Source organism: Panthera onca, chromosome A3 (assembly GCF_046562875.1).
Source record: "Panthera onca isolate mPanOnc1 chromosome A3, mPanOnc1 haplotype 2, whole genome shotgun sequence".
In the NCBI taxonomy this organism is placed as follows: Eukaryota; Metazoa; Chordata; class Mammalia; order Carnivora; family Felidae; genus Panthera; species Panthera onca.
The window spans coordinates 121,234,522-121,248,277 of NC_138341.1; the positions used below are offsets into that span (position 1 = coordinate 121,234,522).

Genomic DNA, 13,756 nt, shown 5'->3' on the forward strand with positions numbered 1-13,756 from the left:
AGTGTGGGCTGAGAGCTGATGGGCCGGGGTCCTTGCAGTTTGCTGCTTTGATTGGACCTGGCCCCTTTGGAGGAGGGTTGGACTTTCCCCAGCTTCCCCCAGCGCCCTCTGCAGGCTAGGCACACAGGCCTGGAGGAGATCTGGAAGTCCACATACCACAGGTGGGAGTAATGAAAACCCCCAGACCTGCCCAGATAACATTCACTTACCTCTTTCAAGCTCTCTGGATTTGGAAAAACAAACAAACAAAACGTTCATACTTACCATGAGTTGTAATTCTTATAAATTGCAAAGTGTGTGTGTGTGTATAATATATTTCTGTATGAATAATTTTTGCAGTTTCATCAATTAGCTTGCCTTGTAAAAGGAAAAATATTTCACTGAAAGCATGTTTCATATCCAGAAATTTGTGATATGGGCCACTTCCTTCTGTTTTTTTGTTGTGCTGGTGGTGGTGTTCTTGGCCATATGTTCATCATTTGGGGGGTTTAATTTTCAGTATGTCATTCTCTTTCTGGTGAGATCACTTTGGTGTCTCTTATTGACATCTCATAGTAGCCCAATGAAGAAGGGGCCAGTAGTGGTGATCCCAATTTGCAGGTGAGGAAAATGAGGCCCAGAGGTGGGGCTGTGCCTCCTGCCTGCCTTTCCAGTGTTTGGTGTTCATGATCCTTCTCTGTACATCCTCCTTGCCCGATGGGTGGTTAATTGACCAGTAGGTTTGGAGGACCTCTATCTTTGTAGGGCTGTTTGGAAAGTGGCTTCACTGGGGGCAGGAGATGCTAGGATACTGGTTCTTGACCAAGAATCTTAGGTCTAATTTAGAATCTTGGATTTGATGCTGGGCTCCCTTCTCCCTGTCCCAGGGCCTACCATGGGTAGAATGAAATCTGCTATGGATCAGGATTGGCTGGTTCTCCTGAGCCATATTCATTAAGATACCCTGATAAAGGTTTGGTGCCTCCCCGCCCTTCCCCCCCCCCCCCCCATACCCTTTCTCTTCTCTATTGTTCCTGTACTGGGCAAGAGGAGGGCTGGTGGGGCACTTGTGGCTCCACCTGATGTCTGGGAGGGGTTGGGGAGCAGGATTCTAAGACCGGAAGCAGCTCTTCCCTCAGAAGAGCCTAGCATAGACAGGTCCTCTATGGTCATTGTCTTCATCCCCTTCTCAGGCTGCAAACTGGCTGCCTGTCATTTAGCTTGTCCCCTTCATGGCACCCTCTGCTCTCCTCATGCAATAGATTGGGTGCTGTCCCAGAGTTAGGGACCTACTTTCCCACAAAGGCAAGTTCTAAGCTGGCCCTGAGAGCAGCAACAGTACTCCTTGTTGTTTGTCTAGCTACCCACCTCTCAAAGTGCATGGGATCAGTTCTGGGGCTCAGGTGAGGAAACTGAGGCTCTTAAAGGGAAAGTGACTGCCATTACTGGTATGTCCAGAAGGCAGTTGCTCTTCAAGCCTGCCTGACCCAGCCATTCAGCATTGAGTAACTGCTGGTCTTTAGTCTCTGTGGCAAGGAGTCTGTCCCCGGGCCAAAAGAGGAGAGAAGGGCGGGGGTTTCCTTGTCTGGTCATGCAAGCTTTGGTTTTGCAGATTCAGTCTTGTGGCATTCTGCCTCAATGCTTAGAGCTGGCCCCTGCCACCAGGCAACGAGCCTGTTTACTTCTGCATAAAAATCAATCCAAGGTTGGGGTGGTCAAGGCAGGTCAAGGTTGAGTCTCCTCTGTGAATGTCTTTATGTCATAGTCTGTTTGCATGTGATGGTCAATTGGCTGTCCTAACAAAAACCTTCATTTTATCCATGGTCTGCCAGAGAGGAGAGCAGACTGAAGCCCAGCTATACGCTTGGAAACAGGATTTGAAAATTGATCTTTGTGATTTCAGATCTGTTTGTCTCCCGTTCTGATGCCGCACCATAGGGTGCATATGCCTCAGACTCTTGATGAGTGTGCAGGTGGGGTGCTGTGGCTGCTGTGGCTGCAGGGACTGCAGGCTCAAGAAGCAGCTCCTGGCTTAGAGCATGTCTGCGTGCACTGATCTGAACTTTGGTCCCAGGAGCCCTACTCCTCCATGGTGTCCCATCCCTGTGAACTCCTTTTTTGAGCTAGGGAAATGGCTGCTTGTATTCTTTTCCTTTGGCCGAGGCAGCTGCAGCCTAGCTTTACCTCTCCTAGGTCTGGGTTCACTCCCAGCAAAGCCCTGGCAGATGGCTGCATTGGTTTTCCCTGCTGCTGGCCCCTTGGACTCCATGTTAACACATTAGGCACATAGGCAGGCAGGGGTCAAAGCTCCTTCAGACATCACTGGGATCATTTGTTCCTGGCAAGGCCCTTACTGCAATACTGAGAGGTAAGAAGAATTGCCAGTTTACTAATGGGGAAACCAAGGCCGAAAGAGTGAGGGCCTGCCCAGGGCTGCAATTTAAGACCTGTGTGGTTCTCCTCTGCTAGGTGTGGGCAAGCCTTCAGGAAGGGGATGGTCAGGGCAGGCTTCCTGAGGGAGTGGGAGGAGGCAGATTGCCACAGGACCCCCAGGCTTCTGCCCGGAGTTCCAGGCAGCCTGGCCATCAGAAGGTCCTCAGCCCGCAGAGCTGGCATGTGATGCCAGTCCCTGGCCCAGGTGCAGGTTACCCCAAAACCTCTCTCGAGAAGGGCTAGTCTCTATATCTTCGTGAGGATGTGTGGGTGATTAAATGCCCGGGATAGTTTTATCTTGTTACTGTCCACCACAGCCATGCTTGGAGTGGTGATACTCATGCCATTCCTAAAGCATGGGCCTCAGGAACCTGGTTCTCCAACACACCATGCCTCCGGACAGGCTGAGCTTGGCCACATTGTGCTGATGGAACCCCAGGCCCTCTCAGGTTGGAGTGAGCTGGAAGATGGGCCTTTGTCATTGGTGAAAGCCCTACACTCTCTTGTGCCACACAGCAGCAGGGTGGCCTGGCCACAGTCCCCCTGGTTGTGAGATCCTGCCCCCGTCCTCACTGTCTCACTTCCCCGTTTCCAGCCTACCGAGGGCCTCTCAGTGCCCTGGCTTTTCTTTTCCCCAGTGTTCCTTGAACATTGTTTTCCCATGGTTGTGAGTGGGTGATGAGTGCTGGGTCGTGGGTCTCTGGAAACAGGGTGCTACTCTCCTGCTCTTCCAAGTAGTTCTCCTCTCCTCTCCAAGCTCCCAGGTCCTGGGAGGGTCTCTGTCCCTGCCCTTCCTGTTCTACTGCAGTTCTGACCCAGACAGCTGGGGTGGCTCGGCCTCCCCCTCCCCCCAACTAAGGCAGAGGCCATGCCTGTCCCAGGGAGTCTCCTCGCCTGATGGCAGTCCCTGGGGGACCAGTCCTGGCTCTCTTAGGAAAGGAGACCCTTTCTGTGTTTGTCTGGGAGGCAGGAGGATGGGAAGTGGGGCTGGGAGGTGACATAGGATATGACTTTTAAGAACGTAGTAGAGCATCTCACCAGGTGTTACATCCTTTTTAGCCTGCTGTTGCCTTGATGCACTTGGAAGGCATCAGGACCAGGCTGGCACTTCCTTATGTGGGGGAAGTATAAGGGATCAAGTGTGGCTAAGCGGGAGCTGGGGAGACTTGGACACCTGGCCTGGAGCTACTCTGTAGCTGCTCGGCCTCCCTGAGTCTTGTCTTAGACAGGAGCCCATTCTGCCTCCAGCCTAGTCTCAGGGGAATGTGCCCAGGAGCACAGGACAGGACAGAAGTTCTCCTGGGCCTGCTGGCAGTGTGTGTGGGGTGTGTGTGTGTGTGTGTGTGTGTGCTTGCGTGTGCATGCACATGTGCTCGTGCACCCACACAGGGCTCCATGAGGCCTGGCCCCAAGCTTTCAACTGACCCTCTAGCTGCCTGCCGAGCAGTAGGCACGTCCTGGACTACTTCTAGTGATAGGCGGGCCGCTGAGAGGAAGGGCCCAGGCTGTGGAGCATGCAGGCCCTGGCATAGATGCATTTGTGTGTGTGAGGTTTTGTGCCTTTGTGAGAGGTGTGGGAGGGAATGACAGCAGCTCTGCACCGGAAAAGTGTGCTGGTTTCTGTTTCAAAGGGCAGGGTTTGTGGTTATTCTGCAGTTTCTGATCTGGGCATTTCCCCTGTTCAGCTCCTCCTTCCATCCTTGGAAACTATCTTCTCAGGCTGGGTTTTTGTGACTCAGTTCCCCCCACCCTCCCTGTTTCTACCTGAGTGTAACTCCTTGTTTCTAAACCCTCCCCCGCTTTTTGTGGCCCCTTCCCCCACCCGTGTGCCTGCTTTTTTCATTTGTTCATTCAGTCCTTCAGCAAGCCTGGCCTAGGGGGGGATGAGGAATGTTCTCTCTCTCCCTCTCCTCTCTCTCTCTCTCTCTCTCTCTCTCTCTCTCTCTCTCTCTCTGTGTCACACACACACACACACACACACACGTATTGCCATGAGCAGTCATGGGTATGATTGCTGTAGGATTCCAAGTTGGGTCTTTGGAGGGAGAGGATAGAGCCTGGGCGGTAGACAGTCCATCCTAGGGACTGGGATGCAATGGGTGATAAGAAGCACTGGCCATTCTTGCGCTTGGTCCAGCTGAGTTTAGATGGAGCAGAAAAGATGGGAGGGAAGAAGCTGGGGGTGTAAATCACTGGGCCCCACCAAGAAGGGCCTTGAAGTCCAGAGAAGGAGCATGTTCTCCTCCATGAGCAACTTTGGGAAGGATCAGAACAATGTTATTTTAAGGATTCAGAAAACTTAGGAAGGGTGGCTCATGGGTAAAGAGGACTTGGGGGTGAGGGCAGGGGTTTCAGCAGGAGGACCAGGCCTAAGGGGTTGATGAAGGCAAGGGAGCAGGGAGTGAGGTCCAGGTAGAACCAGTAATGCTCTGATGGGAGCAGCTGGGGTTGGGGCTAGAAGCAGTGCCTCTATTTCAGGTGGGATAGATGAGGCACACCTGTGGCTGGAAGGAGAGGAAGAGGGCCCGGTTCTGGACCCCTTAGGGCATTCAGCCAGAATGGTGTATGGTTGGAGCTGGGAGGGCACTGGGGTCCACGGGGGTGGACCCTAGTGTGCTAGAGCTACTCCTGGCTCCAGATCTTCTGGGCCAGTCTGGGTTGAGAGCATTTGAAGGGGCTGTAGTGCCAGGGCAGTGCTCAGGGAGAGTCCTCTCTGGTGGTAAGCCAGGCTTCTTCTGTTTGAAGACGGCTTCCTTAAAGCCGTCTCTATCTGGCTTGGAAAGTCTGCCCTCTCCAGGGTCGCAGCCGGCACCGGGCTATCTGATGGGTGTGTGGCGGGAGGCAGCCCTTCTCTGTGCTGCGCAGTGCTAGGGCTCTCTCCAGGCCTGGGACTAGAACCTGTGCCCCAAGCATACTTTGGTGAGGGAGCAGAGGAAGGGAGCTTGCATTGAATGAGCTCCGGTGTGCCACATACAGGGCTGGGCAGTTTTGGCTCTTAGGACTTCTGATCTTACCAGCACCCTCACTGTTACTTGTTACCTGTGTTAACAGATGAAACAGTGGGGTCAGAGCGTTTGTCATTGTGCTGAGGTCACACAGCTGGTGGGAGGTAGAGCTGGGATTCTAGTCCAGGCAGTCTGATCCCAGAGTCCATGTATGTTTTTCTACCACCCTGTTTACTAGAGAAATTCAGTCAAGCCCTTGGCCTTATATATGGTAAAACTGAGACTGGAAGAAGTTAAATGAGTCACTTGGCATCATCTCCCTTATTAGTGGCTGAGGCAGGTTGTCTGCCATTCGGGCCCCTGTGCTTCCCCGATATGTACTGTGTCAGGGCAGGGGAGCACCAGGCCCTTTGACAGTCAGGATGGGGAAACATTCCTTTGGATACCCACTGCCAGTCCTCTTGCTGAGACTTGCTTGGGCATGTCTTTTCAGGGGTACATCAGTCCCCTGGGCCTGATCCCTCATTTCTCCCATGGATCCTGAGACAATTTGGGTCTTCCTAGCCCTGCCCTGGGACTTTACAGTTTGGTTTGTGTGTTTTGTGTCAGGAAATGGTCCTCACAGAAGAACAGCCTTAGTCCCCATTTCTCTCTCTCTTAGAGTCCAGCTTTTTTCCAGGTCAGAGTGACCTGCCTACATTCTCAGCAAGGGAAGGTACACAGGATGGGGCTGTCTGCTCCCTCAGACAGCTCAGCTTTTAGTAGAGGCCTGTCCTTAGGCTTAGCCCAACTCTCTTTTACCACCTAGTGGGACTGTGAGCATTCCTGGCTCTGCCCCTGGACAGGGTGTCTCTCTTTGCCATCCTTCCCTGAGGGAGAGTATGGGAATGAGTGAGGAAACCAGGCTGCCCTCATTTTGGTGTGGACTTGGAGACCCCAGCCTGATCTTGGTCTCTTCTCTGTCTTCCTAGTTGACATTCGAGAAATCAAGGAGATCCGCCCAGGGAAGACCTCACGGGATTTTGACCGCTACCAAGAGGATCCTGCTTTCCGAACAGACCAGTCACACTGCTTTGTCATACTGTATGGGATGGAGTTCCGCCTGAAGACCCTGAGCCTGCAAGGTAGGAGTCCAGGGTCTGGAGGAGGTGTAGGGGGTAGTTAGAGGGAATATCTACTGGCTCCTGACTCGGCAGGAAGTATGTGTCCTCAGTTCAGCTCTTTACCCCTTGATCACAGCTACATCTGAGGATGAAGTGAACATGTGGATCAAGGGGTTAACTTGGCTGATGGAAGATACATTGCAGGCGGCCACACCTCTGCAGATTGAAAGGTAAGAACCACCCCTGATGTAGTTAGGGTTGGAGGCATTAGGTTCTAGGGAGCAGAGGCAGGGACACAGGCCTTTGTGTGCCCGGACACTGCCTACTGACTTCCCCAGAACTAGTCTGGCTGGAGAAGTGTTCTCACTTCAGGCTTCTCTTCCTCCAGGTGGCTGAGGAAGCAGTTCTATTCGGTGGATCGGAATCGTGAGGATCGGTAGGTTTTGAGCTGTGCCTGTAGCCCAGCAGGTGGGTTGGGGCAGCCAGAACAGTAGCCATATCTCTGAGCAGCTGCTGGAGAACCAGAGGACCCAGGGAGGCCTGCCTTTAGCAGAGCTGGGGGGCAGGCGAGTGGTTCTGGCACAAGTAACTTCCTGCAGAAAGCCCTCTAATGGCCTTGGTACAGGCTGGTGAGAGAGGCCAGGGACTATAAGCTGTGTGCCCTGCCGCTGGGGACAGAGACAGGACATGGAGAACTGGCTCTGGGTGTCCTACAGAGAGGGTCAGGGGCCTGTAGTGTGTAAGGGGGTGCCTTCTGAAGCTCGTGCCTTTGAAGCTGTCCTGTGACAGAGGGGCCAAGGAGAGGTGGAGGACAGAGATCAGGTCATGGTAAGGGCATTTGACTGCTGCTGTGAAAGAGCTGGAAAACCACAGAGGGTTTTGAAGGGAGGCATCTGTGATGTCAGGGTGACCTGACTTGAGTTGCACAGGAATGCTGGTGCCTCTGGAGAGTCCAGGGCAGGGCAGAGCCGGAGAGCTTGGCCAGGGAGCCCCTTCAGCATTCCAGGTGGAAGATGAGAGTTTGAGTGGGCGGGGGGAAGGAAGTGGTTGGATTTGGGCTCTAATGTTTTGTTTTATTTTTTTTTAAGTTTGTTTATTTTGAGAGAGAAAGAGGGAGAGAGAATCCTAAGCAGGCTCCGCGCTGTTAGCGCAGACCCCGACATGGGGCTCGGTCTCAAAAACCCTGAGATCATGACCCGAGCTGAGATTAAGAGTTGGATGTTTAACTGACTGAGCCAGCCAGGCGTCCCTGAGCTCTGCTGTATTTTGAAGATAGAATCCAATAGAATTTCCTACCATTGATTTTGGCATGCAAAAGAAAGAGGAGTCCAGGATAACAGTAAGCTTTTTGGCTGGAGCATCTGAAAAGGTGGGGTTGCCATTGACTGAAATGGGGAAGGCCATGGGAGGAGCACATTTGGGGAGCTTATGGGTTCATTTGGGGTGTATTAAGTTTTATGACGCCCTTAGATGTCCAGGTAGAGCCATGGAGTTGGCAGGTGGGTAGAGTGAGTTTAAGGGAGAAGTTGGGGCAGGAGATGTTACCTCAGGAGTATAGAGATGTTTCTTCTACAAGCCATGAGGCTGGAGATCACCTGAGGTGGGGGGTGGGGGTAAGCATAGCCTGAAAAGGGAAGAGGGCTAGCATCTGATCCCAGGCTGCTCGGACACTGGGGATTCGAGAGGTGAAGAGGTGCTGGCCAAGGGAAGTAGCAACTCGTGAGGTAAGAGGAAAACCTGGTGGGGGGTGGGGGGGTGGTGAGTTTTGGAAGCCTGGGGAGGAGGGAGTGGTCGGCTGTGCCAGGCCTTGTCAAGTGTGTTGAAGACAGAGAGGTGCCCTTTGGACTTGACAGCACAGAGGTTGTTGGTGACCTTGAGGAGTGGAGAAGCGAGTTCAGGGAAGGAAAGGGAGTGTGGATGGCTCCTTCAAGGTGTTGCTGTGAAGGGGAGCAGAGAAGGGGGTGGTAGCTGGAGAGGTTAGCTGGGTCAAGACAAGTGTTTTGGTCAGAGAGATAGCTTGCTTAGCTTGTAATGCTAATGGCAAAGAGTCCACAGAGGGAAAGCTTGGTGATGCAGCAAGTTTCCTAACCTGCAGAGCAAGGACCCTGACAGTCTCCCTCCTGGTGACTCGGGGTCAGAGATGAGCCGGTGCCTGCAGAGAGCGGGCACTTGCTCAACAGCACTTGCCAGCACCAGCTAAGACCACTCAGTACAGAGGTGGATCCTGGAAGGAAGTTTTGCTGCTGCCTGTCAGGCTCCTGAGCAGGAGGAGGGGAAAGCCCCCCTTTCCCCCATCTTTTCCATTCTGCTGCCAGGGCCCAGCAGTGTCCCCTGTCCCCAAATCCTGGGCCCCGGAGGGCAGGGACGGTTTCCCGAAGGACCCCAGGAGAGTGCCCAGTCACCAGCAGTGGTAGTTCACTGAGCAGGCCCTCCCCCGCCCCTGCTACCACCACCAGTTCTGGGTATTGAGGCACAAACTCCCAGCATTCCAGGGTGACTGGGGAGGAATCACTGTTGAGCTGCCCCTCACAGGGAATATGTGAGTAAGCTGTGCGGGGCCTGGAAGTTCAGCAGGGGGAGGCTGCCTCCCTGTGTTCTGGGTGGACCAACAGCCTCTGGGAGAGCCTGGGGGACTAGAGGTACAGGCTTGAGTGCCTGACACCTAAAGATTGGCTCCCCTCCCCCATCCTGACCCACTTCCCTGGGCCTGTTTGCTCCTTTCTTGCCAGAATCATGGCCTTTTTCTTTGCTCAGATGAGGAAACTGAGGCCCAGAGAAAGGAGGGGACTTCTCTTGGTCACCCCAAGGGTTGTGATTTAGTCTCCCCATCAGAAACATAGGTCCAAGGGTAGTGCTTACCTGTCCAACCCCAGGTGGACTCAGCCCATAGGTCAGAGGTCATGAGAGGTTGGGTGATGCCACTGGGGATGTCTCTCTTTCCTCAGTATATCAGCCAAGGACCTGAAGAACATGCTGTCCCAGGTCAACTACCGGGTCCCCAACATGCGCTTCCTCCGAGAGCGTCTGACGGTAGGGAATTCTCAGGCCATCCACAGGCAGGCAGTGGGGGCAGCCCGGGCGCCCCTTGCTGTGGGCCTGACCGGAGCCCTGTCCTGTGCCATGCAGGACCTGGAGCAGCGCAGCAGTGACATCACCTATGGGCAGTTTGCTCAGCTGTACCGCAGCCTCATGTACAGCGCCCAGAAGACGGTGCATGAGCCACCTGCCCTCCCATGGCCCCTGCCCCTGCTTTCCCACCCCAGCCCCCGCCCTGCTTGCCTCAGCCCTGCTGCCCCGCTTGAGGGCTTTTGGGTGCCATTTCTCCAGCTCTTCTCCTCTTGAGGCCCACCCCTGTCTGTTGCCCCAGCCTTTCTTCCTGAAAGCCCTTTTCCCACATGGCCTCCCCAGGGGCTCTCACTCTGACCAGGTTCTGTCTCCTGCAGATGGACCTCCCCTTCTTGGAAGCCAGTTCCCTGAGGTTTGGTTTGAAGTGGGGCGGTAGGGTTCTCCCCTGGTCCCTCCCCATATAGGTGGGAGGCATTGGGAGGGGGTGAGCCATGCGGGACCCTTTGGGGCAGCTGTGCTGGCCGGGAGCTGGGCTCTGCCTTCCGAGGGGCCCCTCACTGTCTGTGGGCTGTGCCAGCCAGCTGGCTGCCAGGTACTTCCCTTCTTCCCCACAGGGCGGTGGAGCGGCCGGAGCTCTGTCGCGTGTCCCTTCCTGAGTTCCAGCAGTTCCTCCTTGAGTACCAGGGGGTATGGCTGGGCTCGACGGTGCCAGGGCGCCTGGCTGGGGGGTAGGGACTGGGCTCGTCACGGGCCGCGTCTCGTGCGCTCCTCACCACCCCACCCCCACCAGGAGCTGTGGGCCGTCGACCGGCTTCAGGTGCAAGAATTTATGCTCAGCTTTCTCCAAGACCCCTTGCGAGAGATTGAAGAGCCGTACTTCTTCCCGGATGAGGTGAGCCCTGCCTTTCACTCGCCAGAATGGGGGTTGCCGACCAGAAGCCCACCTGGGTCCCAGGAGCCAGATTCTCCTTAGGGGTGCTAGCTACCTCGTTCCCCTCACCCCCCCCCCCCCAACACACACTGGTTTCCTGGCCCACCACAGTAGACCATGAGCATCCTCTCCTTCCCACCACTGCCATGCCAGCAGATTGGGGTAGGGGCTCACTCTGGCTTTCTTTTCCTGCCCATTCCTGGACAGTTTGTCACCTTCCTGTTCTCCAAAGAGAACAGTGTGTGGAACTCACAGCTGGATGCAGTGTGCCCAGAAACCATGAACAACCCCCTCTCCCACTACTGGATCTCCTCCTCCCACAACACGTGAGTGCCTCCCTTGGGCCCCACCTGGCCCACCCTTGGGAGGGAGGCACTCACCCAGCCACGCTTGCCTCTCCTTCCCTGTCCAGATACCTGACTGGGGACCAGTTCTCCAGCGAGTCCTCCCTGGAAGCCTACGCTCGCTGCCTGCGGATGGGCTGTCGCTGCATTGAGTGTGCGTGAGGGCCAGGGCTGGGGGAGGAGGTTGGGGGGGCCTGCCCTCTTGACTGTGGTCATGTTGCTCCCCAGTGGACTGCTGGGATGGCCCAGATGGGATGCCAGTCATTTACCATGGACACACCCTTACCACCAAGATCAAGTTCTCAGACGTCCTGCACACTATCAAGGAGCACGCCTTTGTGGCCTCAGAGTGAGTGGGAGAGAAGGGAGGAGGGCTGGGGTCAGCTTGGCTCCAGCTCTGTCCTGTGACAGAGGGTCCCCTCCAGTGCCCTGTCCCCATGCCCCATTTTTCTTTCGTCCTCTTGCCGTTTGCTGTCTGACCCATTCTTCCTAAGCCTCTCCCTGTTTCTTACATCCATGGTCCGCCCTCTTCAATGGTTTTTCTCTAGCCTGTGGAACAAACTAAAGCTCTACCCGTCCGCAAAAAATACTTCCTTAATCCCAGTGGTCTCTTTAGGCCACTGTCCTACCAACCCCTTTCCCTTCACAGCCCAGAGAGTTGTCCACATCCCTACCTGCTGTCCTGCAATTGCTGTTCACCCCTACCTGTGCTCACTAGTCTCTCATGCCTCACTGAAGGGATCATCGGGGGCTCCGGCAGCTAACTGGAGGGTGATTCCTGTCTCTCCTTACCTTCTTGGCGTGGGATGTCTCTTGCACTGCTGGGAGAGCCCCCATAGCTGGACCAACTCTGGGGACCTCTGTCTGCAGGGGTTCCACCCCTTTGTTCCTGTTGCACCCTTTGGTGCCCCTGTGGAACCTTCTTAACCCTTCCAGCAACCAAGGCCAGCATCTTCTCTGGGTAGCTTTCTTATAGACAGGGCCTCCAGGGCCTTGGTCCCTAACACCTCCTTCTCTGAGGGGGTGTTTGTACTAAGCATTGATCCCTCAGAATTGTAAGGCCTCTGTCACTGCACTGGCTCCTTACCCTTTAGGTACCCGGTCATCCTGTCCATTGAGGACCATTGCAGCATTGCCCAGCAGAGGAACATGGCACAGTACTTCAAGAAGGTGCTTGGGGACACACTCCTTACCAAGCCTGTGGACATCGCTGCCGATGGACTCCCCTCACCCAACCAGCTCAAGAGGAAGATCCTTATCAAGGTAGGGGTGAGCCCCCCACACTTCCCAGCACCTCTCCCAGGCCATTGCAGCCTGGGTGAGGAGGAGGGACGCTGGGACTAGGGGGCATTGCCATGTCCTGGCCTGTCCCCATAGCACAAGAAGCTGGCAGAGGGCAGTGCCTATGAAGAGGTGCCTACATCAGTGATGTACTCCGAGAACGATATCAGCAACTCCATCAAGAATGGCATCCTCTACCTGGAGGACCCTGTGAACCACGTGAGGGCCAGGCCAGGCCAAGCATGGGGAGGGGCACCACGGGAGGAAGGCTCCGTTCATGGGCCCCACTTCTGTCTTCTAGGAGTGGTATCCCCACTACTTCGTCCTGACCAGCAGCAAAATCTACTACTCTGAGGAGACGAGCAGTGACCAGGGCAACGAGGATGAGGAGGAGCCCAAGGAGGTGAGGGGCCAGCCCAGGGCTGGGGGCTGGGCTGGGGTCAGAGTCACTGAGTGTCTTTGCTGTTGCCCTCCCCCCACAGGCCAGTGGCAGCACAGAGCTGCACTCCAGTGAGAAATGGTTCCACGGGAAGCTCGGGGCAGGACGGGATGGGCGGCACATCGCTGAGCGCCTGCTTACCGAGTACTGCATTGAGACCGGGGCCCCTGATGGCTCCTTCCTCGTGCGAGAGAGCGAGACCTTCGTGGGCGACTATACCCTCTCTTTCTGGTAACCCACTCCTGGCGCGTGTATACTCTGACGCGGCACCTCCCAGAGACCACCACGGTCCATAGTTGGTCTCTGTCACGGGCTCTCCCATGGAACGTGATCTCATCACATGCATGCACACACATATACTTTTCAGGGTTCTTTGAAGCCCTCCTGCAGGGCCACCCACACCCGAACAACTTAGGTACCTCGCTTGGGCCCGGCCTGCTCCTCACTGCTTCCCTGTCTTCCCTCAGGCGGAATGGGAAAGTCCAGCACTGCCGGATCCACTCTCGGCAGGACGCTGGGGCCCCCAAGTTCTTCTTGACAGACAACCTGGTCTTTGACTCGCTCTATGACCTCATCACACACTACCAGCAGGTGCCCCTACGCTGCAACGAATTTGAGATGCGCCTCTCAGAGCCAGTCCCGCAGACCAATGCCCACGAGAGCAAAGAGTGAGGGAGGGGCCGAGGGCTGGGTGGGGGACCTGAGAGGTGATGGCCAGGGCTTGACTTGGGCCTGTCCTCAGGTGGTACCATGCCAGCCTGACCAGAGCTCAGGCTGAGCACATGCTGATGCGCGTCCCCCGGGATGGGGCCTTCCTGGTGAGGAAACGGAATGAGCCCAACTCCTACGCCATCTCCTTCCGGTGAGGGGTGTGGCCTCGGGGTACTGTAGGTGGTGTGGGGTTATGCCTGAGTCTGGGCTGCCCTGACCCTGTGTGGCTGTTGTGTTAAGGGCTGAGGGCAAGATCAAGCATTGCCGCGTCCAGCAGGAGGGCCAGACGGTGGTCCTGGGCAACTCCGAGTTCGACAGCCTCGTGGACCTCATCAGCTACTATGAGAAGCACCCACTGTACCGCAAGATGAAGCTGCGCTATCCCATCAACGAGGAGGCGCTGGAGAAGATCGGCACAGCTGTGAGGGCCCAGTGCTTGAGGGGGCGTGGTGGACAGGGTGACCCTGGGCTAGCTGCTGGGCAGTGGCAGGACAGTCGGTATGTGGGACACAGAAGCCAGGAAT

The 13,756-nt window shown here is 55.5% G+C and overlaps 1 protein-coding gene across 3 annotated transcripts in view; it reads left to right on the forward strand.

The window, feature by feature from the left end:
* PLCG1 (phospholipase C gamma 1) overlaps nt 1-13,756 on the forward strand; it is a 37,001-nt gene that overhangs the window by 14,908 nt on the left and 8,337 nt on the right. For 2 of the 3 annotated variants that reach the window (XM_060617706.3, XM_078444071.2), the window contains exons 3-20: nt 6,329-6,481; nt 6,597-6,690; nt 6,849-6,896; nt 9,406-9,490; nt 9,587-9,670; nt 9,904-9,938; nt 10,141-10,213; nt 10,317-10,418; nt 10,665-10,783; nt 10,870-10,955; nt 11,030-11,150; nt 11,896-12,064; nt 12,179-12,301; nt 12,384-12,485; nt 12,565-12,752; nt 12,989-13,189; nt 13,264-13,383; nt 13,473-13,653. In XM_060617706.3, the coding sequence (XP_060473689.1) occupies nt 6,329-6,481; nt 6,597-6,690; nt 6,849-6,896; nt 9,406-9,490; nt 9,587-9,670; nt 9,904-9,938; nt 10,141-10,213; nt 10,317-10,418; nt 10,665-10,783; nt 10,870-10,955; nt 11,030-11,150; nt 11,896-12,064; nt 12,179-12,301; nt 12,384-12,485; nt 12,565-12,752; nt 12,989-13,189; nt 13,264-13,383; nt 13,473-13,653 (2,084 nt within the window). Of the gene's footprint in view, nt 1-1,882; nt 1,919-6,328; nt 6,482-6,596; nt 6,691-6,848; nt 6,897-9,405; nt 9,491-9,586; nt 9,671-9,903; nt 9,939-10,140; nt 10,214-10,316; nt 10,419-10,664; nt 10,784-10,869; nt 10,956-11,029; nt 11,151-11,895; nt 12,065-12,178; nt 12,302-12,383; nt 12,486-12,564; nt 12,753-12,988; nt 13,190-13,263; nt 13,384-13,472; nt 13,654-13,756 lie in introns of all 3 variants that reach the window. The other variant, XM_060617714.3, reaches the window with a different exon arrangement.